Raw genomic sequence first — 27,201 nt, forward strand, 5'->3', positions numbered from 1 at the left:
CATGACTGCGCGGCTGGGGCTGTGTGCTTTCGGGGGTATGCGAGCCGGCTTTCTCTCTTGAAAACGGTGGCTGAAGGCCTGTTGTGTTGAATGAACAAGCAGGCTTTGATTTGTTACGATCATATGCTCTCGTCAATTCGTGTCGCCATTGTTTTGTGAGTGCATGGAATGAATCTTTGCTTCTTACTTTCAGTATGTCAATCATCGGCCTATTCTGACTAGTCGGGCGAGGGGGCGTCTCAGACGCGCAACTCTTTAAGAATTATTGGCATTCGAAAAAGAGGGGCGGAAGGAGTTGCTGCTTCCAAGGGAGCGGCAAGCGGGAAGAACTCAAGGGTTGCTCGAGGATTGAAAGGGGGACAGGGCGTCAGAGGACACAACGCAAGTCGAGGTTGGCGGGCGAGCGGCCCAAGGCCACAGGGCGGGCCAGAGGCCATCATCAGTAAGATAACGCGTGATGCGTTTGGAGGTGCTGAGGCCAAACTGAAACATGAGGCTGTCGGGGTAGCGTTGGCGGGCTTCGGCGGGAGTGGTGTGGGGGTCGGATTTCCACCAACCACCCGGGTAAAAGATGTGGGCGGGGATGAGGGTCACGGGCACTTGACGCAGGGTGGCAGTCACAAAGTCTGGGCCAGTGACTTGCCAACGGGCCACGCGTTCCACGACGCGGAGCTGAAAGTAAGAGTGATTGAGGTTGCGAATGACGAGTTCGAGGCCCGGGTGGTGGGGAGCAGCGCCAATGACACCGACGGCATACATGTGCGGTTCTTGTTGCGGAGTGGGGTGGCTGGCGGGGCGCAGCTCCTCGCCAAAGAAGAGACCTGTTGCATTGGCCTGCTCAAGCAGGGGCTCAAGGGGGCGGCCAAGCCAGAGGGAGTCGGCATCAACGTAAACACCACCGTAGTGGTAGAGAAGTTCATAGCGAGCAATGTCGGCCTTGTTGGCAGGGTGCTCCTCATGGAGGTAGGCGGCCCGGTTGCGCAGGGGCAAGCGGTCCAGCTCGGATTGCGTCCAGAGGTGGTAGGTCCAGTCCGGGTGGGCGGCGCGAAAGTCACGGGACCAGGTGGTGACCCAATCGCAGGGCGGGGTCTCAGTGCCGAGCCAGATCTGATGCAGAATCTTAGGGACGCCTTGAACAATCACAGGAGCGGAGGAGGGTGATGGGGGGTGAGGCGTGGTGCGAGGCTCCAGACTGGCCAAACAATCCAGGACGACGACAGAGGGGCAGGGGCTGGGCGCAAGAGCAAGAAAAGAGCCAGAAGGGGCTTCAAGGTTGGCAGGGGCGGCTAGGGTGTGCGAGCAACGTACGGGTGGTGGTCAAAGGATGAGCCAGACTGTGGTCCAGATGCTCAAAGTTGGGTCGGGGAAAGGGCAATGGGGCAGGCCGCGAGAGACTGCGGCCGGCGTACAGACATAGCGGCAGCAGGACGAGAAGGCTGAGCGCGACCTGCAAGGTGTAAGAAAGGCAAAGTGACAATGTTCAGAAAGGACGGGGCCAGGCAGTCGTTGCTTTGATCGAGCCCAGTGCCAACCAGGTTCCAAGAAGCTGTACCGACCAGAGCACGGCAGATGTGCGAGCGACGCATGCTGTTGTCAGACGAGCACCATGCACTCTTTGGCTTGATGAACGATTGACGCAGCTTGTGGCAGGAAAAAAAAACACCCACACCACCTGCCTGCTTGCAGCCACAGCGAAAGGAGGAGGAGGAGGAGGAGGAGGAGGAGGAGGAGGAGGAGGAGGAGGAGGAGGAGGAGGAGGAGAGTCCGTCCCGGGTGACCGATGGTCCCTTTGGAAAACACCACCGAGGCACGACTTGACAAGATCTTGTGTTTTGGACCAGCCACGTGCCAAAGTTAAATGGGTTTCTTGGAACTTGAATAAAAATATTATGAGAATCAGCAGCAAATGGCAGCCCCCCTCCTCTTCCCTCTCTCTCTCTCTTTTTTTTTTTTTTTTTGGGGTGGGGGGCACTGCCTGCCTGCCTCGACTGTCGATGATGGGAAAGAATTGACCCGAGCCTGGTAAAAGCCGTGAACATGGCGGTCCTTGGCTGATCGTGCAGAAAACTTGCTGCAGTGTGTGTGTGTCGCCTCTCTACAAAACACGCCTTTGGTAGGGGTGATGCGCCATTGGGCATTACCCCTAGCCTTTCGCAGCAAGATGCCGGCGTGAAGACTGGTCACAAAGCTCAGCCCTCGCTGTCTATCCATGTTGCCCAGACTAGCCAACCAAAAGGCAGCAGAGAGAAAAAAAAAGAAAGATGATCGCGTCTAATGGTGTTTAGGAACACCGGTTTGGGATAGAATAATAAAGAGCAGTCGATATGCACGTCGCATTCACAGCTCAAGAGCTCAGGGGCAATAGAGAGCACAAGAAGAAAGTGCTTAGCCGCCAAAGCCGTAGAGGGTGCGGCCCTGGCGCTTGAGGGCGTACACGACATCGAGGGCGGTGACGGTCTTGCGCTTGGCGTGCTCAGTGTAGGTCACGGCGTCACGGATGACGTTCTCAAGGAAGACCTTGAGGACACCACGGGTCTCCTCGTAGATGAGGCCTGAGATACGCTTGACACCGCCACGGCGAGCCAGACGGCGGATAGCGGGCTTGGTGACACCCTGGATGTTGTCGCGCAAAATCTTGCGGTGACGCTTAGCGCCACCCTTTCCAAGGCCCTTGCCGCCCTTTCCACGTCCAGACATGATTGAAGTTGATGCGGTTGCTACTGGAACAACACTGAAGTGATAATCAGAAAAATGCTGGACTGTGCCGTTCAGGTCTCCACTTGTACCCGAGCTGGGAAGGCCGGTCGAGCGCGCAACCGTTTCGAGCCGTTTGCGCTGTTGTGGCATGGACCAAAGTGTGACGTATAATACGCTTTGACTGCAAAAGGACGTACGACGAAAACTTAGAAAACAGAATAATTAGAAATTGACCCAGGGGACTTTTTGAGGGGACTTAAACGTGTATGGGATAATGAATACAATGCACTGCATTCCGATCGAACATCGGCCGGCTCTCGATGGCTGAGCGGCATTTTCTCAGCCCATCTCAAGGATCTCCTGCCCTCTCTAGCCTCACAGCTCCCCCCCCCCCCCTCCCTTGAATCTTCATCATGTCGTCCAAGACTGGCAAGGCTGGCAAGGCTGCCGGAGGCAAGGCCAAGTCACGCTCTTCTCGCGCCGGCCTTCAGTTCCCCGTCGGTCGTATTCACCGTCACCTGAAGAACGGCAACTACGCCCAGCGCATTGGTGCCGGTGCTCCCGTCTACCTCGCGGCCGTCATGGAGTACCTCGCCGCTGAGATCCTCGAGCTGGCCGGTAACGCCGCCAAGGACAACAAGAAGACGCGTATCAGCCCCCGCCACATCCAGCTGGCCGTCCGCAACGATGAGGAGCTGAACAAGCTGCTCTCGGGCGTCACCATTGCTCAGGGTGGTGTGCTCCCCAACATTCACAACATTTTGCTCCCCAAGAAGAGCTCCTCTGCCGCCAAGTCGGAGTAATTTGTCGCCAGCATCCCCAAGCGAACCCGATCTAGCGCTTGGATTTGTTGCGTGTGTGCGCGGCTGCTGAGCAGTTTTTCTTCACCATCGCCAAAATTCAGTACCCTCTGTAAAATTTAAATTGAACGTTTAAGAAACAGCTTTGTCATCGTGATGTTTGATTTTTCCAAAGGTACACACAGAAACTCTCAATCCGAGGATGTGTGACGTAGTCGCCCTTGTCATGTGTTGCGAATGCCAGAGGGCTCTTCAAAGGCTTGCGTCATCGCATCCTTTTGCATTTGGGGTGGGAAAATCCCACTTTTAATTGTGGGTCCCAAATCTAGTTCTCTCAAACAGGTTACGAATACGAGTCGCCAGCACGCAACTGGTTCAAAGCCACGCGCGTTCAAACCACGAGCCCGACTTCTTCTGTGTTGGAAAGGAAAAAAATTAGAGGAATTCTGACTTTGGGCCGCTTGTATCACACACCGCCGTCCCTCCACAACAATTCCTTTCCGGGGAAGGTGATGATGGGCCATGGTGAAACACATCAAAAGCATGGCCATGCGAATGGACCCTCAGCAATGGTTGTCGCTCACTTCCTTTTTTGGTTTCTTCCAAGTCACCGCACCAACTCGACACAAAGGACAGAGCAGGTTGAGGTTGGGCATGGAGTAAGCATCATAAGCATCATCAGTCATCATAATCGTGGGCATTTGTGAGTCGTGAAATGTCAAGCGGCATGGCAAGAAGGAGTGTGTGAGTTGCTTCTGTGTGTTGTGGTAGAGTCGCTCTTGCATGCCACCGGCGCCATTGCAACACGTCAGTGTCATGCGCTGACGTAAGACATTCTGCATGCGCCAAACGATCTTGGTGATAGCAACCTCGCTGATCTAGGCCAAGTGGACCTTTTGGCCACCCCCAACAAACGCCATCCCACTGTCCCACATCTGCCACTCCACAAGCCTCACGAATGAGAACAAACGAAACAGAATTGGTGACGTGAGCGAAGAGTGAAGAGAGAGAGAGGAATTCAGACAAGTGCATAGTTGAGAGACGGCAACGTGGCATCTTCTTCGATTTCACACACGCACAACACAAACAGACACGCTCTCTCTGTGTCTGGCTGTGTGTGTTTCTTTTCTTTCTCTCTCTCGCTCTCTCTCTCTCCTCTCTCGACTCACTCGCTCAGAGTGCGAAACGGCAGCGTGCTGATCCTTCCAAAGCCCTCAGAGCAGGGCACACATCCCCTCGCCAACGGTCGGTCATGTCCAAGGTCAACCGTGCCCAACTTTGCCCCACCATCCCACACCAAAAACCATCCTCGACCCCTCCTTCCACCCACCCGCCCACGCACCTCCTTCTTCTTCCATCTCTGTGTGTCTGTCTTTTGTCTCTTCTCTCTTCTCTCTCTCTGTGTGTGTGTGTGTGTGTACTTCATTTTCGAGAGCGGTGCTGCCCGCGCTTCTCCCTGCTGGCCGGCGCTGGTGCTGGACCTTGCTAAAAACACCCGAGCCGGCGTGCTTTTCCCCTTTTCACGCACCAGCCTCGTTCTCTCCTACGCAGACACCCCACCTCGCTCGACTGCCCCCTCCCCCCCTTTTTTTTGCTCTCCCCCCACACCGGTTCTGGTTTGTTTTCATTTCCCTGCACACATCATCATCACAGAGGTGCGTCCACGTCAATCCTTGTCCCGTCCCGGTTGGGTTCATGTCCTCTGCTGGGCCCAATGCCCGAACAAGCGCCCGTTTCGCTCGTTTGCGCTTTGCGACCGCTCGGCTGCGGCTGCGGCTGCGGCGGCTGTTGTCCCATTTCTTGGGCAAGCACCTTGTTGGATGCCATCAACACAGCGCATCGGGGCCCGCCGCCATAAGGGAGGAGGCGGGGCTGCCATTCCCACCCACCATCTCTCAACCACCTGCCGTGTGCTCGCCCGGCCAGGTTTATTTTTCACTCCTTGGAGCTGCGTGCTGCTTGTTGGCTTCGACAGCACCCTCCTGTGCGCTCTCTTGAACATTTTGTCAGGATACCGGGGTTTGTACTTGGCTAATCGCCTTTCCACACGCCTCAACTCAGAACCCAGGTACTGCCCCAACACATGCAAACCCAACCTCCCTCTTTGCCCGCACATGTGCGCGCGGCCGCTGCTATTCACCGGCACTGCAATGCACTTCTGTCTGCATTCATCTGTCTGCCTTGATGCCACCCTCCTCCCTTCTTTTTTGCCCTCCCTCCCGCTTTCTCTGCTCCTCACTCTGGCCGGCTTTGTGGTGGATCTTAGGCGTCACATGGGCCGCAGCAAGGCCCTTGTCGCGCACCTGGTCACCCATCACTTCTCCTTTCCAATCCTTTGCACCCATCGTTATCTCGACGGCCAACCAACATGGCGGCCACCGTGCCTCCGACCAAGAAGCGCAGCTCCGACAATGTCCTCATGCAGGAGATTGCCAAGCACCTGTACGTCAAATCTCGCCAATCGCCCCTCGGTCACCCTCACGTGCCTTCATTTTTAAAGTCTACAATGCCAATCTAATTTTCCTTGCACCCCCTTGACCCCAATAGGCATGATCATGCCCTCCGACGCCACAACGACCAGTCCTGGACAAATTCTTCTCGCTTGCGACAAGCCAAAACGTCCCGGGCCGTTGATCCCCCCGTCAGTGTGCCTTTCTTGGTATTTTTGCGTGTGCCCTGTGCCGTCAGCACCCCATCGCACACCCCATCACTTACCAATGCCTCGATCACCATCTCGCTCGGCAGGCTGAATTGATGGAAGAGGTCAGCTTGGGTGCCAACTCCTCCCCGGAATTTGATTCGGGTCAGTCACCTCAGCTGCCCGCAATACCACAACGTCGTGTGCCCTGTCACACCCTGTTTCTGATGGCCATCCCAACTGCTCTTGCTACCCCCCGTCGCCAGATCCCGTGCCCGAGCGCGCTCAAAACGCTCGTCAGCTTCAAGAGCAATTCGGCCGCCGCCTCAGTCACATGGACACGGTGCACAGCAAGCTGCACCGACACAGCCAAACTTATAGCTACGGACGTGGGCAAAGTCACCATGACCGTCGCTCGTCAGCTCTTCCCCTCTTGCAAACCAATCATCGAGTACGTATGAGCTTATCGCCTTTTTTTTTTTTTTTTTTTTTTTTTTTTTTTTTGCACGATCGTGTATCAACATGCCTCATCTGTGTCTTGTTGTTTCCCCCTTCTTCCAGGGCTCACTCCTGCGGGGGCCGTCTGCAAGCTATACGGGTCGCGCAAGCCTGACCACTCAAGAGCGCTCCTTCCACCGCAACCTCTCAACTCAAGGAACCATCATGGGGCTCGTCGCTCACTCCAATCTGCCAAATCGGGATCAAGCTCGCCACGTGCGTCTGTCGCCCCATTGAAAACGGAAAACAAACAAACACAAAACCAAACAAAACACCAACTCCTACACCTCATTCTTTTCTTTTCCATTCGAGATTCCTCACTTCCGCGCATGTTATCTCATCCCTTTACCGTAGCGTTCTACTTACATGTCAAGGCGAACAAGCCGCCTGAGTGGCTTTCATAGCACCAGTGCTCTTCACTCGCCCGCCTCTTCGACCTCAGTTCTCTCCCCTCATAGTAGCGCAGGCGATGGCGTCCCCCCGCTCTCTGTTCACCGCTTGGACCAAGTTCATTTGAGCGAAACCCCAAGCATTGACAGCGTCGATAGCGTTGGTGTGGAAGCCTCCGACAAGGCCGCCTCCGTGGGCATCTCCGTCATTGCCGAGGAAGATCGCATGCAACCACCATCAAGGGCCGGCAAATCAAGTTCGGCCAATGACTACCCCTCTGTGACCGCCATGCTTTCCACCAGTCCAGGCTCGCGCCTCAGCCTCGCCCACATCTCACTGGACGCAGCTCCACCGACGCGCCCACGACCCAGTCAAAGCATGCTGAGCCCCAGTAGCGTTTTGCGCGCAGCAGCCAGTCCTGGTTGCCAGCGCCAGCTCTCTTCGTCTGACTTCAAGGCCGCAGCCAAGCGCACTGATCGCTTGCTTGAACGGCCTCGCCGCAACCGCAGCAATAGTGCATCTCCTCGCCTCGACCAGAGTTACCGCAGCAACCAACTTCTTGAAGTCGTTCCCCTCACCACTATTCCCAAAAGCCCCGTTCTGGGCCACATCAAGAAACCGCGTCGCTTCACCGCCAATGCCCCCGTGCCCGACCACACGGACAAACTGCAAGCTCCCGGACAGACAGCATCCCACCCGCCTGCAAGCCAACCGTCCTCGCTGGGGGCCATTGCCGAGCAGGCCATCTCTGTCAGCCCGGGCAGATTGCCCCACCTGCCCGCGATGGATTCGGCGGTGCCCGACTTACCAAATGATCAGGCCTTCAAAGACATGCCGGCGTCAGGTGTGAGCGAACAAAGCGACGCCAACAAGCTGGGCAATAATGGGAACGCGGTCATTGGTGCTCCCCCGTCGTCCTCTCTCCTGACTAACCCAACGGCTCCGGTCTTGCCTGCCATCATGCCGGCTCTTTATCTTGACCGCTGGTGGAAGGCCATCGATGCCGGTGATTTCGAGGCCGTTCAGGTTGGTTTTCTCGGATGGATTCCTGAGCTAGTCATTGGCATGTCAATTTCAAGCACGGTCGCCCACAGCACTGCTCCTCCAATATCTCCCGTGGCGATCATCAAGTGATTTCGCATCAATGCTTCTGGTTACAACCTGCCTCACCTTCCTCTTGCCCGCCACCACTGCCATGCCGTCCTTAGGCCTTATTAGACATCTGGCCCCAGCTCATGGAGGAACGACGAGACCAAGACCAAGCCACAGCGCTCATGGTTGCTGCTGGTCTGGACGATCAAGACCTTGTCGAAGTCTTGCTTGAGCGCGAATCAAATGTCGCCGAGGTGGATATTGACGGGTAAGTGGCAGCAACAGCAACGTTGGCGTCAACGATTGGGTCCAAACTTTGGCCGCGCGATGTATCTGCTGATACAAAAATAGCGCGCTCTCATCGGGTCCCTCGCTGGTTATGTTGGCAGTTTTTCTGCGCTACACTACGCCGTCTCGCAGCGGGCAAGCGTGGACATTTTGGATTTGTTGCTCGAAGCTCGGGCGCCGATGGAAGGCTTCAAGGTTTGTGCCTGCCTCGGCTTGGATCGTGTCGACCTCTTCATTGAGGTACCGATTGGCGACTGACCCACCATTTTGTGCAATGCATGGCAGGTGCCGCCCCTCCACAGCGCAGTTGCAGCCGACAATACCGACGCTATTGCAATATTGTGTGCAGCAGGGGCATCTGTGCACGTCAAGGATGCGTTTCAGCGCACACCCATGGACGTTGCACGGGCAGCCAATAAGAAAGCCATGGTCGAGTTGTTGAGCCAATACGCTTGAGCGTCGCCGTGACGCTGTCCCGACTCATGGATCAGCCGGAAGCCTTGCAGGCGACGTCTCGGTTCCAGTCTGAGGGCAAGTCACGTCCGAGCAGGGCGTGCAAGGCAACGTTGTGTGGCCGGTAAAGCTCCTACGGTTGTCAAGCACACCAGCTTTTAATGAGATGACCAGAAGCGTGCAACCACGACTTCTGATGATAAACAATTTTTTTCCCCCTTATTTCTCGTATTTACCCGACTTTATCATGGTTAAGCGTTAGGTTTTGCTTTCCTTTTTGAGTTTTTCTTGCCCTCTCTGTTTGAGGTGTTCGCGATTGGAGGGAGGTTATGGTAGGCGGCTAGTTTGGTGTTTTGTTGCGCATGTAGGCGCATTGTGGCTCCCGGAACATTTCTACACTTGAGTTTTTCTCCCCATCATGTGCCGAGGGGCGTGTGAAATCATGCGTATCCTTTCCTCGGACTGATGACAAGCTTTCTCATGCTACTGCGCGGGCGCGTTGGCTCGGCAGAAATTGAATAGCCATCTTGATGAATCCCACGAAACGAAGGCGCTTCTTTTGAAAAACATACCGCAATGGCGCGAAGGGTGCTGCAAGCGACCCCGCGGTAATCACTCAGCTCGGGATGTGCGTGGTGATCGTCCAGTCGTGTGTTGTAGTGGACCCTGACGATCTGTTGCAAATCAGACGGTGGTAACGTGGGCAGGCCGAGGAAGCGATAAATCCTCTCCAATCCAGCTAGCCGAGTCAAGCATCAGCACGGGTCAAGGGTGGGAGCGGGCAATGGGCAAGGCCCCAACAAGCTGGTGAGATGCTGCCTCACCTGGCCACCACCCTTGAACCTCGCTCTGGCAAGGAGCAATGGCAGTTCACCCGAGGACCGATGCTGATTACTGACCCACGGTAGCGTTGCCATTGGCAAAAAGCTCATCGTAAAAGAGGATGAGGAAGTTGTCGCGAGGGAACACTTTGAACCAGCGTTCCAAATGAAAGGCGTACAACCCATCGTAAATGACGTTATCAGCTTGCTCAAACAGTTCTATTTTGAAGCGCGAGTCATGGGGTCCATGGGTGAATAACTGGCGGTGTGCTTCGTTCTCATACTGATGCAGGTGCGCTACAACACCTTGATCTTCCTGAACCCAAGTGGGCCAGGCTCGTTCCTGCTGTCGAAAACGGTTCAACTAAAGGTTGGACAAGTGAGACGACCAGGCACGCAGCACAGCCGCCGAGGGTCAAGTCGGCATATGATGAAAGGCAGGCATCCCGTCTCACCTCCTTGTGCAACCAAGGGCCAAACGGGGTCCCGGGATGGACAGACTTGATGCCCAAGCGTTGGCGCATTAAAAACTGTCAAGCATGGATCAATGTATGCTATCAGGAAAGAGATTACGGCGAGAGGGCAGAGGTAAACAACTTCGTACCGTGGAGGCGATTCGTGTGACAGGCTCGCGTAGTACGGCGATCAGCTTGACCTAGCAATGGGCATGATAAGAGGCCCTCACAAATTGCGCCTGCGTGCGTGCGTGCGTGCGTGCGTGCCTGACTGACTGACTGACTGACTGACTGACTGACTGACTGACTGAACACCGGGAATACACAAGGTGGGGTCTGAAGCTGGTAGATATGGCGAGCCAGGTCAGACTAACCTTTGATCCACACCAGTCATGCAGGCGGCGCGGCGCGGCGTGGCTGATGAGCGATGACACCGAGCCGTCCACGCACAGGGGTGTTGCTAATGGGATCAGGTGGCGGAAATGAGCAGCAAAAACTGAGATAGAGTTCAGCTGTGGATTTGACGAGGATCGAGCGCCATGTGGGATGCGCATCAGCGAGCGTGGCACCTGCGGCGTCGGTTTGGAATGGCGACGGCGTGGGGAAATGTGCATTGTAGTCTTCAAGAGTGCCACCGTGGTGAAGAATGTGAAACTCCTTTGTGCCTGTTCATTCAAAGTGATACGAGTCCCCAGGGGCAACGTCATGAGGGCCCAGGGACTAGGCGCGCAGCGTGCATGGCGGGTAACGCACCATTAATGTTGGTTCTCGTCTCAGGGTGATGCGTCAGGTAGTGGAAAAGGGACGTCGTGCCACCTATTTTAAGCAGGGACGGAGTTGTGACGGTGGGGGGACGTTTAGCCCGCGTGTGCTGGTCAAGCCATCAGGAAAGGGGAGCACAGCAGACCTTTGCGAGCACCAATGAGAAAGACCGAGGGGCGACATGTTTCGGAGAAGGGGCGCCATTGACTTGGCAAGGGTTCTTCACGCAGGGTCTCGGCCAGCGTGACTGGCACTTGCAATAGCAGGAGCAGTGTTGATGCCGCGATGGTGATGGCGTGGGATTGGGGCAGCCGTGCCATATTTGCTAGAGTAGCACGTCTCTTTCTTTCCAAAAATACAGTTGCCGCCTTCAACACTATCGGGCTTCTGATGTCGTTGGTCGGCTGAGCGTACACACACGACTCAGCGCAGGGCTCTTTTGGATGCACGCAAGCACCACAAGGTCGCGTCTTTTAGAGAGAGAGATGAGAGATTACGAGAGAGTTTGGTTAGAGAGAGAGAGTTTGAGAGAGTTTGAGAGAGTTTGAGAGAGTTTGAGAGAGAGAGTTTGAGAGTTTGAGAGAGTTTGAGAGAGAGAGTTTGAGAGTTTGAGAGAGTTTGAGAGAGTTTGAGAGAGTTTGAGAGAGTTTGAGAGAGTTTGAGAGAGAGAGAGTTTGAGAGAGAGAGAGAGAGTTTGAGAGAGAGAGAGAGAGTTTGAGAGTTTGAGAGAGAGAGAGAGAGAGAGAGAGAGAGAGAACGGCGGCGGGGAATGAATTGGAAGGAGTGGGGTTTTCTTGGAGGCGTCACGGCTTGACTGCAACAAGTTGCTCCTTCTTTTCGCTCTTTTACCCCTCCCATTCTGCGTGTGGTGTTTGCCCGACTCAGTGAGGAGGGCTCAAGCCGTTTGGGGACACGGCAACAGCAGCAAGAGAGCTGGAGGTTGAGGTCGCGCTCGAAGATTCTGTCAAATGACCTTGATGAGTTGTGATTGCGACATTGTGCCCGCCAGCGAGGGGGCAGGGCGATCAGGTCTGGAATTCCAGTCTCTCTCGCTCTCTCTCCCTCACAATCTCGCGTGCATTCGCATCGCGTGGGCGCATTCAAGGCAGTGGCTTCGGCTTGGCTCTGGTTGCTTGCCAATGCCGCGCTGCCAAGGCCCCGACGTTCGCTTGCCCCAACGTTGACCTGCACAACGTCGTTGTGGTGCCCCAACGTGTAGCACCTTACATAAACTCGTACTGGAAAGACATAAACTCGAAGCTAACAATCAACATCCAAATAATTAACATCAAAAACCTGATAATTAACCATGGTAATAATAAGCATAAAATTCTGAAAAGCGACATTAACTTATTTATAATCTACAATAACATTAGTAATAGATACGATAACCTCAATGGCATTCAACAGCAACAACAATCACATACCAGACCAACGTGTGTGTGTAAGCCGTCAAAAGAAGAGTGGGGCAGAGAGAGGGGCAGAGAGAGGTGCACAGAGAGAGGAAGAAGGCGCGAGAGCATGAAATCAGAGAGATGACAAAAAGCATAGACAATAGAAGGGTAAAATAAAAGGCCTTTCAGAGAGAGTGCGAGCATGTGTAGTTTAAAAGAGAAGGAACCACAACCCAGCCAGAGCCTCAGAGAGTTTGATGGCCAGCGAGGGCGTGTGGATGCCTATACATTACGTGTATAGGAGGATTGCTTCATCGTGTGTGTGTGTCTCTCTCTCTTTTTTCTTTTTCTGGTGCTCGTGGCTCGGCTGACTCGGGCTTTTGGTACGTGTCGCTCGTCGCTCGCTCGCTCGCTGCCTTTCTGGTGCGGTGGGTCTGGGCAGTGGCGCTGGTTTGTGGTGGCTTGGTGTCGGTGGCTGGTGGTTTCTGGGGCACTTGATGCTGTTGGGAGGGAGGCAAAGTAGAGCGAGTGGTACCGCGCGTGCATGCGAAGCGGCGGCCACCGTACCTTGGCATGGGTACCCGTTTGCTCCTCCTCATGAGGTTCAGGCCAACGGCGCAGCTTCTCACGGGACTCACGTTTGTCTCCCAGCCCTGGCAGAAGAGGACAACATCTGTGGATGCCTGCCTGCACATTGTGTGCAGGTGTGGCACGGCCCGTGGGAAACACATTTTCCCGCCTGTGGGAAACACTCTCCCCGCACATGTCGTACTCTTTTTAGTAATAATAGCATAATAATAATATTCCGCCAATTCCCCGTTTGGGCCACCGGACGCGGTCCGGCCCCGCGCCTGATCTATCGAGGTAAGCCCATAGCAGCGGCAATGTGCTCTCCCATGCGCTCCACACATCCCGCCTTTTTTTATTTCCTTGTCCTGCGTTGCTAGTCCGCAATCTGTTCGCGCCGCCAGCATGGCAGGCCACCAGCTCGAGGCTGCCAATTTAGCCGGCAACGTCGAGGGCCTCTCCGGGACAAGCCACATATCGGCCTCCAAGGACCATCTCCGGGATACTCTCCCCAAATCAAGCAGCGTTAATGCCAAGTCAGCTGGTTCTCCCGGCACCGTGGAGCACAACGGTACCAACGGCGACCAGCCGACATCTGATCTCATTGAGAGTCGGGGCAGCGCCGCCAGCAGCGAGGGGGGCCTTGAACTGACACGTGACGGCATCGGCCTCGAGCATCACGGCCAGGAGGAAAGACCCCAGCTTGCTCACCCTCCATCGCTTCCCCACGTGCAGCGCCATCCTTTACTGCAGCGCCAAGCCACGGAAAACACCTCCCCGCCCACCGATTTGCCCAACGAGCTACACATTTCGACTGAAACCTGCAACACGCCGCTCTCGGGTCCACCCTCCGCCACCATTATCAATCTGGATGCTCCCGACGCGCCTATTCCTCCCACATCCAGCCTCGCTGCGGATGATGCCGCCTTGTTTGATCACCTCACCCGGAGTGCTGGTGCTGATAATCATGAGGCCGGGGACGACGCAGCACCAGTGAAGAAAACACACCCAACCAACTCTGGGGATGTTGACAGCGTGTTTGTCACATCAACTGCCACCGCCGCTGCCGCTGCAGGCTCACCGCTTCGTCGTTCTGGCAGCGCCGAACCTCAAAGTGTGGCCAGTCCTGCTGCCTTGTTGCCTCGCGCCCGGTCAGTGGGAGACATGCCTCCGGAAATGGTGCACGTCGAGGACCCCCGCGAGTCTGAGCAGGACCAGCCTGTTGTGCAACAAGCCTTTCATCACTATCGTTCCATCTCTATGGTGGAAGAACGGGGTGCTCAACCAGTGCCCTGGTCAGTGCCGCGAGATGCTAGTGGAGCCAAACGCTCTGTAGAGTTTGAGCACCGTCGCCAACGCTCCGCTCATTATCGGGGCAGCGACACTTTTGACGATTCACGCCCGCCTTCGGAGCGCGACGCGGAGATCCAAAACACAAGGGGTGCCACAGAGATGTCCGAGAAGACTCCCCAAGAATCGGATGCCCCCAAGGACGCTGTTGTCGGCAAGGGTGGCTATTTCGAGGAGGAGGAGGAGGAGGACGCAGCCCACTTTTGGGCCGTTGTTGGCCGCTTCAAATGGTTCATCCTCACCTTTCTTCTTTGCATCGTCTTGCCGGGTCTTTTGTGTGGCTTCTTGGCCCCGGATGCACACGTTGGGCAAACGAGCTTCACCGCATGGGCCTTCATCTTGGGAATCATTATCCTGGCCTGGCCTGTGGTCTATCTTATTGTCCATGTAGCCGGTAAGATCAAGCAGCCTGGGCGCTCCGAATTGCTGTCCGCGTGCTTGCCTGACTTAAATGCCGGCATTGCCTTGTCTCAGGCTGGACCATGGTTTATCTGGCCATGTATCGGAAAAAGGGCCCGGCCATGATGCGCTACTACGTCGAGGGTCTTCGCGTGCCCGTCACGACCTTTGCTTGGGCAATTGCTGCGACCGTCCTCTTTCATGTTCTCATTGTTTCGGACCCCTTCCCCCCGGCCCGCCCCCCGGGCTACCGACGCAATGTCATGGATCAGGTTTGGTGGATTGAGCGCTTTTTTATCTGCGGCATCATTGTCTCCATCTTGCCCATGGGTCGTGCGTACATGATTCGGCGGGTGGCCCTTCAACGTCGCGCCGAGGGCTATCATGAACGTGTTCGTGAGGCCATCATGTCCTCAATGATCATGTCCCACCTGACCAAGAACGTTTCACCCAAGTTCGTAAAGCCCACTGCTCTTGGGTCCTTTTTTTCGCTCCTTTCAGTCACACGTCTGTGCACGCACTCAGCCAAGCCTGACCCAGTCTTCATGCTGCATTCTGCGTCCGAGTCTTGGGGCTTGGTGCCATCGGCTCACTCTTTGGTTCTCGCTGGTGTTGGTAGAATGATTGCTCCACGCGTTAAGGCGCAAGTCAAGCGGCGCAAGCGTGCCGTTGAGTTCGCTTTGGCCAGCAAGTCGGCGCCCAGCACACCGCCCGATCGTAAGTATAATGCATTGCATGCGGCGGCTCTCACAGTGCCATTCGCGTGAGGAGACCAATATGGTTGCCAGGGATGACCTGAAAATGGAAGCCCCTGTCTTGCCTCCAACACACCCCTGATGCCGACGTGCTGGCGTAGCTGAGAAGGGCCGCAAACAATTTCGCATGTGGAAGTCGAAAGCTACCAGTAGCGCCGGGCCCGGCAAATCTACCAAGGCCATCTTGAAGCAGGCGGCTTCGGCACTTTCCGTTAGTCAGAATCGACAAGAGACGGAATCAACGGCCTCTCAACGTGTAGATCACGTTGAAGACCACGTCAACATTTTCGGCAACCCCAGTACGCTCAAATGGCCATTACTTCTTCCCAATCTCGCCTGCTCGTCTCTACAATCTGCCTGTGTTTTAAGTTGAGCTTGGAGCAGCAGCCCAAACTTATCTAATGCGCCTCCTCATGGCCTGTCGTGTTGTACAGATGCCCTCAACTCGCGGAAGTTCCCTCGCAGCACGAACAGCGAGATTGATATGGATAAACTGCTTGCTGACGCAGATACCGTGCAGCGCATGCCCATGATGGTGTGCCGTCGCACGAAACAAATCCGCTCCATCAAGGTACACGGTCTGTTCGAAGACAAAGGGAGCCCTCTGTCACCATTGAAAGAATGCTTCCGGAGGAAGAAGGAAAGGAACAACAGCCCCTATCGCCCCCCGCTGTCTTGATTTATTTATTTATTTATTTATTTATTTATTTATTTATTTATTTTTTTTTCCGCTGATACACTCTCAATTCTCGTTTGGTTTGGATCTCTTAATCTTGCGCTAGGATGCCCGATATTTGGGTTCGGCTCTCTTTGACTGGTACTCTGGGGTTCGCGATCTGCGTACCGAGATCATCAATCTTCCTGATGCCACAATTCGTGTTTCAACACTTTTGGACCAGTTTCCCCCAGAGTCCAAGCTGCGCAGCCACGCTGAGCGCATTTTGGATCCGAGCAAAACCGGCAAGCTGACTCGAGAACAGCTGATGACCTGTGTCGTGGAGGTGTTTTTGGGCCGCAAGAACCTGGCCCACTCGCTGGGCGACCTCGACTCGATCATCCATGCCATCAACGCCTTTCTGATCAACGTTCAGGCTGTCCTGACCTTTTTGGTCGTGCTCGTGGGCTTTTCCACCGGAGAACTCGCCGACATCGCCCTGACCGCAGGTGCGGCGCAACTCGTGTTGGCTCGTTCGAAGCGCCCTTTGACATCAGATGACACACCAGGTTCCCTCACTGACTTGTTCGTCTTATTGCTTGCCCTCCTCAGGAACAACCATCTTGGGCCTCTCCTTCATCTTCTCTGACACCTGCAAGCATGTTTTTCAGTCCTTCGTGCTGCTTTTTGTGGTAAGCGCAACTTACGGACAATGGCCCGATGTTCATGGTCGTGTGCCCAGACTTCACGCCACCCGATGAACGCTCGGCTCAATTCGTGATGGATCGGTGCTGTAGCGTGCACCTTTTGATGCCGGGGATCGCGTCGAGATTCAAGGGTACAGCGAACCCTTATATGTCCAGGTGCGTGCTGGTGGCCGTCCGTATGTCATGGTTTGTCAGGTTGCAATGCTCACAAGGATCGACCTGGCTTGGTATTTTCTCGTGATAGAAAATGGAGCTTCACTATACGGTTTTCACAGTTTGGAACGGCTTGGTGGTCACTATACCTAATCACGACCTCTATAACAAGGTCAGCTGCTTTGCCTGAGCAGCAAGCACCCTTGCCCTCGTGGAGTGTCGTTGGCTTGATCCATGCCTCATTCGTTTTGCGCCTGACTGTGTGAGATAGACGATCTTTAACGTTCACCGGAGTGGCATGATGTGGGAACAAACCAAGTTTTCTGTTTCAGTGCGCACATCATCTGAGAAACTGCGTCTCCTCGAAGAACGCTGGCGGTATGTTTTTGCTGCAGAAACCTGTTGTTTCAAGTGTGGTGGAGTGCTCCCGGCTTGGTGGGCTGCCTGCTTACCACGCCCGCCTAATCTGCGTATCATCTTCTCGTGGACACGCACCTGGTGCAGAGAGACCTTGCGGGCGCATCCCTTTGATTTCCATGATGCGCGGTCCTTTTTCCTTCTGGATCGCATCGAGGATGCCAACAAACTCGTGATTCACATGATTTCTGCCCAACGGTTCGTTTGTTGATTCATCTTGTGCTCCCTGTGCGCGCCCCTTGATTTTCGAAGCCGCCTCTTATTCAAGTGTTTTTGACGCGGGACAGGACTAACTGGCAAAATGGCGAGCATGTCATTCGGCGAAACATTATCACCGCTGCAATGCGCGTACGTGATTCAAAAAAAAATCGGCTTGCCTGACTCGCATGGTTCACGGCCGGCCTCTGATGTCCTGCCTCTGATGTCCTGCCTCTTTCAATCTTTACAGAAAGCCTGTGAAGACTTGGGCATCGAGTACGGCCCTCCCATTCAGCGGGTCAACCTGGTTGGCAATGGTGTGCCACCGCCCTCGTCAACTTTCGAAAGCGGTTCTTCAAACTTTGCCACTCGTGCCGCCTCTTATGATGGTGGCCTGAGCGAGCAAATGCACCAGTCATAGCTATAGATGGTCGGTTATGTTGGTGTTTAAGCTAATGTTGACATTCGCGCCGGCCGCTAATACAGCCGGAACAGTGAGACCGTACATAGGGGTCTCTTACCCATTGTTCTCGGCAAAGTTCCTATCAACATCGCTTTGTTGTTTTCGTGTTTCTGTGTTCGTGTTTTTCGTTTTTCGTTTTTCGTTTTTTTTTTTGCTTTGTTCCGCGGTGGGTGTTGCCGCGGCAGCACACTTAGTTAGTAGGAAGGCCGAATATGACGGCTGTTTGCGACCTCTTCATCCTGCAGATGGCAAGAACACCACTGACAGCTGAATGGATGTAGCGATCGTGGTGTCAAAAGTATTGGGTTCAGATATACTTGCTGATCCTCATATGAAAAGCATCGTAAAGCATGAAAGCCTGAATCGATAAGATGCTTTGACTTTTTCTAACCACGCAAAGGCCGAAGACAAGGGATTGACGAGAATGATGAGCAACTCCTACTAAAGGTATGAATTATTGACTTGTGGCACACATGCGGGAAGACGTTCTTGGAAGGCCGCAAGAAGGTCGTCCAACCGAAGATTTATTTGAACGAGCACAGCCATTACTGGCACAGAGTGGCCCAACAAACAGAAGGAAGCTTAATCGTTGTCCGTGCAAAGATCGAAAGAAGACATAACCAGGCGATTGTCCCACTATATAATTCGGACAGACGAGCGAAGAAGCGTGAGGGAGGAGTAGACAAGCAAAGTTCTGCACAGCATGGGATGTCTGCACAGTACGCATTGCTCATCAACTTACGCCCGAGGAAACAATGTAAGGTTTGAAGGGGTGCCATGATACGTCTCGGACAATGGTGTCCGCATGGGGCTTAAGCCGTGATGCTACCTTTCCAGTTAAACTGTCATAGACGTAGATACAGCCGTTTGCAGAGCCCGAATAAATGTACCTGTGGGTGGGATGCACACAAGGGTCAATGGCCGAGTTGGATATGTTATTGAGTACCATGCCGGCATGAGGCGGCGTGAGAGGACGCTTACTTTTGCCCTGTGCTGAACTCGGGTGAAAAGCGTGCCCGGATGAGTGTACGAGCCACAACATGATCCCGATATGTCATGAGTGAGGTGTCATCACGGAGTTGGCGCTGAGGCCGGCCGGAGATGCCCCAACGATAATCTGAGAGAGCCACACGTGGGGCTGCGGTGTGCCTGTCACTCATCTGTATCCAACGCAAAAAGGGAATGAGATTGTCTTGAGCAGCGGCGGCAGCAGTAGCAGCAGCGTTGGCAAAGCAGCGCAGCAGCGCGTTGGTGATGACCGGGCGGAACATACCCTTCGTAGGTCCCACAGCTTGATGCTGCAATCTTTGCTCTGAGAAATGAAGTGCCGTCCATCGCCCTATATAGAAGGAGGACAGGGCGCGGAAGAACAGTCAGAGGAGGGAGGGGCAGCGATTCAAGGGACGCATGTATTTGCGGCAAAAGGTAAATTCAGGCACAAACATGAACATTCACCTTGGGATCAATATATGTGATGCCATGGCTGTGTCCCCGAAAAACGCCCACAGGCTCGTCACGTTCGTCGTCGACGATCCTACGATCCCAGACCTAAATCACAAAAGTTGGCATTGGGAGAACCGGGCAAGCAATTTTTAATTGTCTATGACTGTTCGCCCTTAAAGCGGGTAACGCCCAGGCTCCGACCTTCAAGCAGGGTGTGTGGCGTTAAATACCTTGCAGAGGCAATCGTCTGATCCGGTGACAAAGAGGTTGGATGAATCGTCAAGAAATGCCACGGCGTTGACGTCATCTTCATGTGCTGATATGGCTACTGGACGCTGTCAATGGCGGATAGCCAACAGGGCATCAATGACATGAGGTTGCCAGGCCAATGAAACGGCGCCATGCTCACACGTGCACCGATGGTTAGTCTGTCGTCGACGATTGTGAGCAAGGGCATCAACGAAGCCAGCCATACCGTATCCCGAACGCAGTCATAAATGAAAATGGAGGCGTGGTTGGTGCCGCCGATAATCTCGCGTGAATCATTGGAAAAGCGAATGCTGAATGGGCAAACCGAGCCAGCTAGCAGAGTAGAACAAGAGGACGCAAAAGACAACGGTGAAGTGCTGGGTGAAGCATGCTTTGGCATGGTTTAAAAAATAAGAGTTGACACTGGCTAGCCATGCATGCACCCGCTAATACCTTGGGCCAGATCTCCAGCAACGTCGAGGGCTTCGTGCCGACTGCCATCCAGGGTGATGAGGTGCACAAAATGACTCCAAGAGGAATAAATCAAAAAGTGCTGATCCGGCGAGTAGCAGCTGTTGACAACGCGCCATGTGGGAATACGGGCAGGTAAGTGGGCAGGGGTGTTGTCTGAGGGTAGAGCATGGCAAGTGAACATACGTGTCAACAATGGCCCAGCCAACATCGCGGGCTTGCACGGCTGCCGTAAGCCTAAATTCTGAACCTCGTGCATCATAGAGACGGAGCATGCCATCTGACATGGTGCAAGTTTTTCCGGCCGCGCAAGGGCTCGATAGTGAGAACGTCTGGCAAGCACATGACGCCGGGGAATGAAAGATTCATGTGTCATGTGAGCCTGGCACAAACCTTGACAAGCAGACATGAAAATGTTGCCGTCCTCGCTGTAGGTACCACAGAACGGATGATCTTCAAGGTCGATCAATGTGCGGGTCTTGCGCGGTTGAGGCACGAAACCTGACGTGAGGCGACGATTTTCCGCGCGGCCAGCGGCGGGTTTGGCAATGATGTTGCGATTTCTCTGTCGTATTGCACGTCCAGCGGCATTCATGAAGAGAGCGTCGCGAGAACGCGTAGATTAGGCACACGCAAGAAGAAAAGGACCTCGGAAAGCAACGGCAGCACGAGTCGGCGGGCGCTGGACGTTTGATCAACCAAGTGGAACGCACGGCTTGAAGCAGCTGGAACAAACTGGTGGACGAGGGAAGACTGGACGTGGCCTTGTATCCCAGTTGTTGCATGACCTTCTTGGCATACGGTGCTTGCTTGAGCTATGGTCAAGCACGTTGGCAGGGTCAGGTATGGACACAAAGTCAACGCCGGACGCAGGTCGATGGCTTCAAAGTGCTATGTTGCAATTTGAAGATGCCAAAAGTGGGCGCACCTGGCGGTGTGTGTCCGGTCGACGTAAGTCATGTTCGAGCCCTGCCGCAACCAAATAGCGATGGGTGACGTCCGGCATGCTGATACAGTTGTCATGATGACCTGGTCGCTGCGCAAGACATATTTCCGTGGTCGCACCTGATGTGAAAGCGCCCCCTGTTTGGTTTTGAAGTTCATGCTCAGGTACAAACTCGTTATCATCGCTTGCTCTATGTAGACATGGGAAGCACCTGGTCATGAGTCTAGGGCTCAGAGCAAGTTGGGGACCAAAGGGCTGTGGAAGGCGGCAAATGCGGGTATGCGTTCTTTGAGCTGCACGTTGCGAGCCACTCACGCGTCTTGACGAGGCAGCAAGTAGCGAAGCAAGAACTGTAAAGCCGCCGGTTCTTGTACTTCCAGACGCTCTAGCAGGGCTGCTTCCAAAGCGTGATCTTCCTCATTGCTGTCCTCCACGAGATCCTCTTCCTCCTCGTCACCGTCGTCGTCATCGTCTTCATCATCATCAATTGTGTCGGTCAAGTCATCACTCGAGCTGGCATCGCCATTGGCACCTTCTTCGTCACCGTTGTTGGGCCACAGCGCGCTCTGGGCATCTTCAAAGTGCAGCTCGTTGTCAGTGTCCATGGGCACTGCCGCTGTTGCGGCAGTTCCGTCTCTTGCGACCGCGGGTCTCGCAGCGTGGCGACTTGAGCGCCGGGGCCCATCCATGACTCGCCGTGGGCCTCACTCGACGCCGCGTCAAGCAAGCGGACTTGCTTGCAGTCAGGTGGCTGCGCGGCGCGAGGGCATCAACAGGTCACTGACGGCGCAGGCACCGGTTGCCCACCCAAGGATGGGGAGGAGCAGCGCGTTCCAGAGCAGTCGATCAATAGATTTGTAGCACACTAGACCAGAGGCCTCAGGAAGCCAGCGAGTGGGCGCTGTCGCAGCTCGTCAAGCAGGTGCACCGCCGACCGGGGGCGCTGCCACCGTCAAGTCAGCCAAACTACCACAAGATCAAGCGGACCGGCACAAACTCGGTCAGACCACACGTGTAAAACTGCATCAAGTCTGAGAAAAGCAACACAAACCTCAGAATGTCAGCCACTTGATCCTTTGTTTTGATGATGTTACACCCCTTTCAAAATGACGCCACAATGAAGTAAAGTGTGTCAGTGAGAGTGAGAGAGAGAGAGAGAGAGAGAGAGAGAGAGAGAGAGAGAGAGAGAGAGAGAGAGAGAGAGAGAGAGAATGAATTGGTTTGGTCAGAGCAAAGACACAAAGGAAAAAGAGAGAGAGAGAGAGAGGGGCTTGTGAGGCAGGTGCCTGGCACACTTAAAAGTATAATACTTCTTACATAGTCTTTGAAAATGGCGAAAAGTAAAATACTTTGCATTTTGGGGTGATGTTGTTGTTGTTTGGTGGCGGACGGCTGTGTGTGTGTGAGTTGTTGTTTGGTTGGCGAGTGGGGGCGGGGGCCGTTTGAGTCGTGCTCCCCCGACGAACACACACACGCGCGCACACACACGCACGTACGACCGGTGCTGTTTGTTCCTGTTGGCAGAGTAGACTCATTCATGGTGTCATTGCTGCCGGGTGCGCGCACTCGGGTCGGTATCCTGAACGTACAGGGGTGAGAGCGCCGGCTCACCCTGCCGCCTACCTCGGCGCTAGTGTGCGGTGGTCCACAGGCATCGCGCATTAGCTCTTGGATCCGCATGCTCCCTTTGATTTGATCGATTGGCCTCACCGCGTCTGTGAGGGCGGGTTTGCATCATTCTTTTACGTCTGCACATTCACCTTAAGCACCCCATCCGTCTCTATTTATTGATCGCTGCCCGTGCAAGCAAGGGGCGCACCGAATGCTGTTCACAACCTGTCCGCCGGCCCGTTGACTTGGACACCTGTGATCATGGGATCGGGTGCTAGCAAGTCACAGTCTGGCCGGACCAGCTCGCGGCAGTCTACCCGTCGCCGCACCAAACCCGACAGCAATGGACCAGTAGAGCCCGATGCCCCTAGCTCGCCTAAAGAGAATGGCAGCAGCAGCAACAAATCCCCGAGTCCCGAAAAGCGACCTCTCCCCATCGAGCATGCCATTCTCACACCGGACGCCTCGCCGCGCCCCGTTGTGTCAGATGTCACCACGAATGTCCACACAACGCGACGCGATAAGAGCCGCACGTCTGATGCACTCAGTACACATGGTACTCCGCGAACGCGATCTGTCTCGCCCCGGCCACAGCCGGCAAGCCAGTCAAACTCGCGTTCTGCTTTACCGCCAGCCTCTGCCGAGACAGATCGGAGCTCAGAAGCAACCAATCCGGCCGAGTCTATCGATGCTGAGGCCGGGTCCAACATTGGTGCGGTAGACATGGAGCGACTCTTGCAAAAGTACATGAGCTACATCTTTCACCGCGCTGATCTTGATCAGGATGAGGTGCTCTCTCAAACCGAGTTTGTCAACCTCATTCTTTCCCAGACACTCGACCTGCGCCTCTCCCGCGTCGATGCTGAAGCCATGTTTGAGGAGTACAAGGATCCCCAGGTGGATGGCGTCACTCGCGTGCGCTTTGATCCCCTCATACGGCGCGTGATCGACATGTACTGCGCGGCGCGGCGCGCCGATGACGAGCCGGGATGGCAGTGGTTTGGCATGTACTTTGACGATGATCCCGACTCACTGCCCGCCTATTATGATACTCAAGCCCGTGCCATGACCTACGACCGGCCGGCCGACTTCACCAACCGCCACGTCGTGGAGACGCAGCAGTTTGAGGACGTTGAACTAACCGACGGGACCGTGTTGACGACCTGCTTCGACGACCGCACCGGGGCTCGCCTCTACCTCGATTTCGAGTCGGGAGAGTGGTTTGCGTTGCCCGCCGAATGGGAGGACTCCATCGTGCGAGTAGGCCACAGCGATGACGCGCTTAATGGCGACCCGGCCACCTCCGGTGGCCAGTTGCTTAGTGATCGCGACCTGCTGCTCCAAGATGCCCTCGTCATGCATCCGTTGACGGGTGAAGAGTATGAGTGTGTGGTCGAAGACGGTGAGCGCCTCTTTTTCGATCACAATGCTGGTGAATGGTGTGCCATGCCCGTGGCCCTCGAGCTTCACGTGCCGGCCGTGGCTGCTGTGGTGGCCAGCATCCAAGAGCGGTTTCCACGGTGGACCTCCACTCGGGAAATTCTTTACGCGCTTCGCATGTCTGGTTATCATCCAGATGTCGTTATGGCCGACCGCGAGTCGGAGGAGCAGTCTGCTTTGATGCTGGATGCCAGTGGCCAGCCCGCTGGCGCCGCGTGGGCCTCTCAAGAGGGCACCACCGCGCCGACCCAACCGCGCAAGCGTCGAGGCCGCTACCCGGTAGGGGATCATCGCTTTGTACACCTTGCCTCCTCCCAATCAACCCTGGCAGCGTTGCTGCGGACGGACGAGGATCTTCTCACCGTGACTGCTGCACACTTGAATTCTCCCCGGCACCTACAATCAGGGAACCGTGCCGAGCTGGGAAGAGGCACAACGACAGGTCGAAGCGTTGCAACAGGAATTGGCTGAGCAACGCGCCGCAGCCCACGCCTTGCAACAGGAGATTGAGTCCAAGAACAATCTCGCTGAGCACCGCAAACAGCTGTTGGCGGATGCACAGGCCGAGCTGTTGCAGCTTCAGGACAGCAACGATGCGGCCAAGCGAGCTATGCATGCCGAACAGACGGAGAATTCAGTGGCTGCGGAGTCTTGGAAGTTAAAGGCCGAGCAGCTTCAGCAACAATATGATGAAGCAGTAAGGGCTATCCGAGGCATCGCGTGATGCGCCCCTATGTTTCTCTCGATGAGACCCCCCCTGGAGAAAGCGTGCACAGGGTGGATGTCCGGATGCTCATGGGTACATCTTGCTTTTGGTCCTCGTTTTCTTTCGTAGATTGTCGAATTGGAGGGCGTACGAGGTGGCGGCGATCTGCAGCAAACGCTCCAGGCACGTGATGCCGCGTTAGCCGAGGCCCGCGAGAAGAATACAACGCTACAGCTGGAGCTCGAGAGCTCCCGACAACAGCTCGAGGTATTGCAGACGGAGGCAGCTGATTCGGCGCAGGCAGCACAAGCACACCGCCAGCGGGCGCAGGGCATGGCCTCTCTTCTGGGTTCGCTGCGCGAAACGGCCATTGAGCTGCGCGGCAACTACAAGGTGCTCAAGGAGAGTGTGAAGGAGCAGTTGGTAGACGCCTTCTCGGCCCAACTGGTCGCTACCTCCCGCAGTCTGCAAGATAAGGCGGCTGTGGCCATCGAAGAGGCCACGGCTGACCTGCGCTCCAAATATCGTTATGAATTTCGGCAAAGAAAGCTTTTATATAATCAATTGCAGGAGATTCGCGGTCAGAGCATCATTTGCTGTTGCGGTTGTGGCTGATGGTCGTGATTTTGGCGGCAGTGTGTGAATGTGCCGTTCTTTGGCGTTGCTCTGACTTTTGTGGTTGCCTCGGACCGTTACACAGGCAACATCCGCGTCTTTTGCCGAGTACGCCGAGACGATCGTGTTTCGTGCGCACTGAGCTTCCCCGACGAGAAGAATTTGGGGGGCGCGACCCAAGTGAGCTGCCCCAACACAAAGTCTGAAGCGGGCTTGGCAAAGACGTTTGAGTTTGAGCGCGTGTTTGGCCCTGATAGCACACAGGAAGAAGTGTTCTTGGACACTGAGGCCATCATCACAAGCTGTGTTGATGGGTACAACGTCTGCCTCATTGCTTACGGGCAAACAGGTGCGTTCACATTTCAATCCGGTGTTGGTGCGACCCGATAATCCGATTTGGAGCCCGTGGCCCTTGTACGCTGGCAATGGCGCAATCTCAACCTTGGCTCTTGGTGCCGTTGTCATCTTCCGCCACTTGGCGATGCTAGGCTCGGGCAAGACATATACCATGGTAAGGCTGATTTGCCGCTTTCACTTGGGCCGACTATTTTGTCTTGTCAGGGCCGTGCAGGCTCGGCGCCATTTTTTTTTTAAATTTTTTTTTTTTATTGTAATGCATGCGTTTGCGTACGTGTGCGATCAATCATCATCGTCATCATCATCATCGTTGTTGTTGTTGTGCCCTCCCGATAGATGGGCACGCCAGAGAATCCTGGTGTGAACCGGCGCGCGGTTAAAGAGCTGATCCGCATCATGAGTGAGCGCGAGCACATTGAATACGAGATGCAGGTCTCGCTCATGGAGATTTACAACGAGAAGATCATTGACCTGCTCTCTACTGACGTGTCGGATAACAGTAAGTCAACACTCGAGGTTGGCGTTGAGGGCTTGGCTACAGCCGGGTGGGCTGCTGGCGTGTGCACTCGCTCGTTCAGCCTGTTGAGTCTCATTGGCCCGCAATACCAATGTTCTGTCCCGCGACACCTACCTTCAGAGTGCGACATTCGGCTCGATCCAAAGACCAAGCTGCCATTTGTCGCAGACCTGATCAAGCGACCGGTGAAAACAGAGGCGGAAGTGTTGCAAGCCTTGGCCGATGGCGACAACAACCGCCATGTCGCGTCGACCAAGATGAATTCGCACAGTTCGCGCTCCCATCTGCTGCTGCAAATTTATACCATGGGGCGTGACTCCGTGTCAGGGGAAATTACGCGTGGCAAGCTCACGCTTGTGGATCTGGCGGGCTCTGAACGCGTGGCCAAGACCGACGCGACTGGGCAACGCCTGGTGGAGGCCGCGGCCATTAATAAGAGCCTCTCCTCCCTGGGTCAAGTCTTTGGGAGCTTGCGCTCTGGCCAGGGCCACGTGCCGTATCGAAACTGCAAGCTGACCCACATTCTTGAAGATAGCTTGGGCGGTGATGCCAAGACCTGCGTCTTTGTGAACGTGAGCCCTGCTGATAGCAACCTGGCAGAGACTGTGGGCACGCTTCAATTTGGCACGGTATGTCGTATTGGCGTGCGCTGTTGCGCTTCGGGCTGTTGGGTTTGTCTCTTCGCGCCACACGTTCCCTGCTTTTGTGATTGTTGGTGCTCTGACTTTGCCAATTGCGGCGGGCCTGGTTTTCAAACGCAACGCCACAGTCTATCCGTCAGATTGAGCTCAATACCAACAAGAAGAAAAAAAGTGCCAAACGGTAGTGTGCTGCCACCGCCTGCCTGTGTTGGGTTGAGCCTTGTCCGCAGTGGGCAGAAATGGTCGCGACGTT

At 55.0% G+C, this 27,201-nt stretch overlaps 9 protein-coding genes across 9 annotated transcripts; 4 read left to right on the top strand and 5 right to left on the bottom strand.

Annotated features, from left to right (window-relative positions):
* Positions 1-157: 157 nt before the first annotated feature.
* MONBRDRAFT_31860 (uncharacterized protein) lies at positions 158-2,211 on the bottom strand (the record flags this gene model as incomplete). Its single annotated transcript, XM_001744654.1, has 4 exons — positions 158-1,130; positions 1,309-1,447; positions 1,557-1,676; positions 2,014-2,211. 4 exons carry the CDS (start codon positions 2,209-2,211, stop codon positions 331-333), a joined length of 1,257 nt encoding a protein of 418 aa, XP_001744706.1. The 3' UTR covers positions 158-330.
* Positions 2,212-2,385: 174 nt separating this feature from the next.
* MONBRDRAFT_16238 (uncharacterized protein) lies at positions 2,386-2,697 on the bottom strand (the record flags this gene model as incomplete). Its single annotated transcript, XM_001744655.1, has 1 exon — positions 2,386-2,697. The coding sequence occupies one exon, from the start codon at positions 2,695-2,697 to the stop codon at positions 2,386-2,388; it is 312 nt and encodes a 103-aa protein (XP_001744707.1).
* A 446-nt stretch (positions 2,698-3,143) lies between these two features.
* On the top strand, positions 3,144-3,404 carry MONBRDRAFT_3764 (uncharacterized protein; the record flags this gene model as incomplete). Its single annotated transcript, XM_001744456.1, has 1 exon — positions 3,144-3,404. A coding segment is annotated over one exon (261 nt), but the record flags the coding sequence as incomplete, so codon positions are not given.
* A 2,461-nt stretch (positions 3,405-5,865) lies between these two features.
* Positions 5,866-8,661, top strand: MONBRDRAFT_24259 (uncharacterized protein; the record flags this gene model as incomplete). The annotated part of the gene is made up of 7 exons (XM_001744457.1): positions 5,866-5,939; positions 6,045-6,142; positions 6,306-6,586; positions 6,697-6,849; positions 6,988-8,049; positions 8,232-8,383; positions 8,505-8,661. 7 exons carry the CDS (start codon positions 5,866-5,868, stop codon positions 8,659-8,661), a joined length of 1,977 nt encoding a protein of 658 aa, XP_001744509.1.
* A 279-nt stretch (positions 8,662-8,940) lies between these two features.
* On the bottom strand, positions 8,941-11,752 carry MONBRDRAFT_31863 (uncharacterized protein; the record flags this gene model as incomplete). The annotated part of the gene is made up of 9 exons (XM_001744656.1): positions 8,941-9,153; positions 9,429-9,595; positions 9,756-10,041; positions 10,133-10,207; positions 10,282-10,332; positions 10,507-10,592; positions 10,702-10,797; positions 10,886-10,948; positions 11,392-11,752. 9 exons carry the CDS (start codon positions 11,750-11,752, stop codon positions 9,115-9,117), a joined length of 1,224 nt encoding a protein of 407 aa, XP_001744708.1. The 3' UTR covers positions 8,941-9,114.
* A 1,109-nt stretch (positions 11,753-12,861) lies between these two features.
* On the top strand, positions 12,862-18,331 carry MONBRDRAFT_31864 (uncharacterized protein; the record flags this gene model as incomplete). Its single annotated transcript, XM_001744458.1, has 15 exons — positions 12,862-12,992; positions 13,070-13,152; positions 13,268-14,599; positions 14,680-15,058; positions 15,224-15,321; positions 15,461-15,658; positions 15,794-15,930; positions 16,142-16,523; positions 16,627-16,706; positions 16,812-16,877; positions 16,966-17,046; positions 17,146-17,252; positions 17,379-17,489; positions 17,579-17,639; positions 17,740-18,331. 15 exons carry the CDS (start codon positions 12,862-12,864, stop codon positions 17,908-17,910), a joined length of 3,417 nt encoding a protein of 1,138 aa, XP_001744510.1. The 3' UTR covers positions 17,911-18,331.
* A 366-nt stretch (positions 18,332-18,697) lies between these two features.
* Positions 18,698-20,560, bottom strand: MONBRDRAFT_1381 (uncharacterized protein; the record flags this gene model as incomplete). Its single annotated transcript, XM_001744657.1, has 9 exons — positions 18,698-18,842; positions 18,934-19,101; positions 19,212-19,291; positions 19,408-19,500; positions 19,626-19,730; positions 19,871-19,977; positions 20,098-20,216; positions 20,302-20,395; positions 20,509-20,560. Coding segments are annotated over 9 exons (963 nt in total), but the record flags the coding sequence as incomplete, so codon positions are not given.
* Positions 20,561-22,162: 1,602 nt separating this feature from the next.
* Positions 22,163-22,741, bottom strand: MONBRDRAFT_24263 (uncharacterized protein; the record flags this gene model as incomplete). Its single annotated transcript, XM_001744658.1, has 1 exon — positions 22,163-22,741. One exon carries the CDS (start codon positions 22,739-22,741, stop codon positions 22,163-22,165), a length of 579 nt encoding a protein of 192 aa, XP_001744710.1.
* Positions 22,742-25,328: 2,587 nt separating this feature from the next.
* Positions 25,329-26,945, top strand: MONBRDRAFT_1417 (uncharacterized protein; the record flags this gene model as incomplete). The annotated part of the gene is made up of 5 exons (XM_001744459.1): positions 25,329-25,398; positions 25,519-25,782; positions 25,922-25,944; positions 26,127-26,312; positions 26,460-26,945. Coding segments are annotated over 5 exons (1,029 nt in total), but the record flags the coding sequence as incomplete, so codon positions are not given.
* Between the last annotated feature and the right edge of the window lie 256 nt (positions 26,946-27,201).

Source organism: Monosiga brevicollis, genomic scaffold (genome assembly GCF_000002865.3).
Source record: "Monosiga brevicollis MX1 MONBRscaffold_6 genomic scaffold, whole genome shotgun sequence".
In the NCBI taxonomy this organism is placed as follows: domain Eukaryota; class Choanoflagellata; order Craspedida; family Salpingoecidae; genus Monosiga; species Monosiga brevicollis.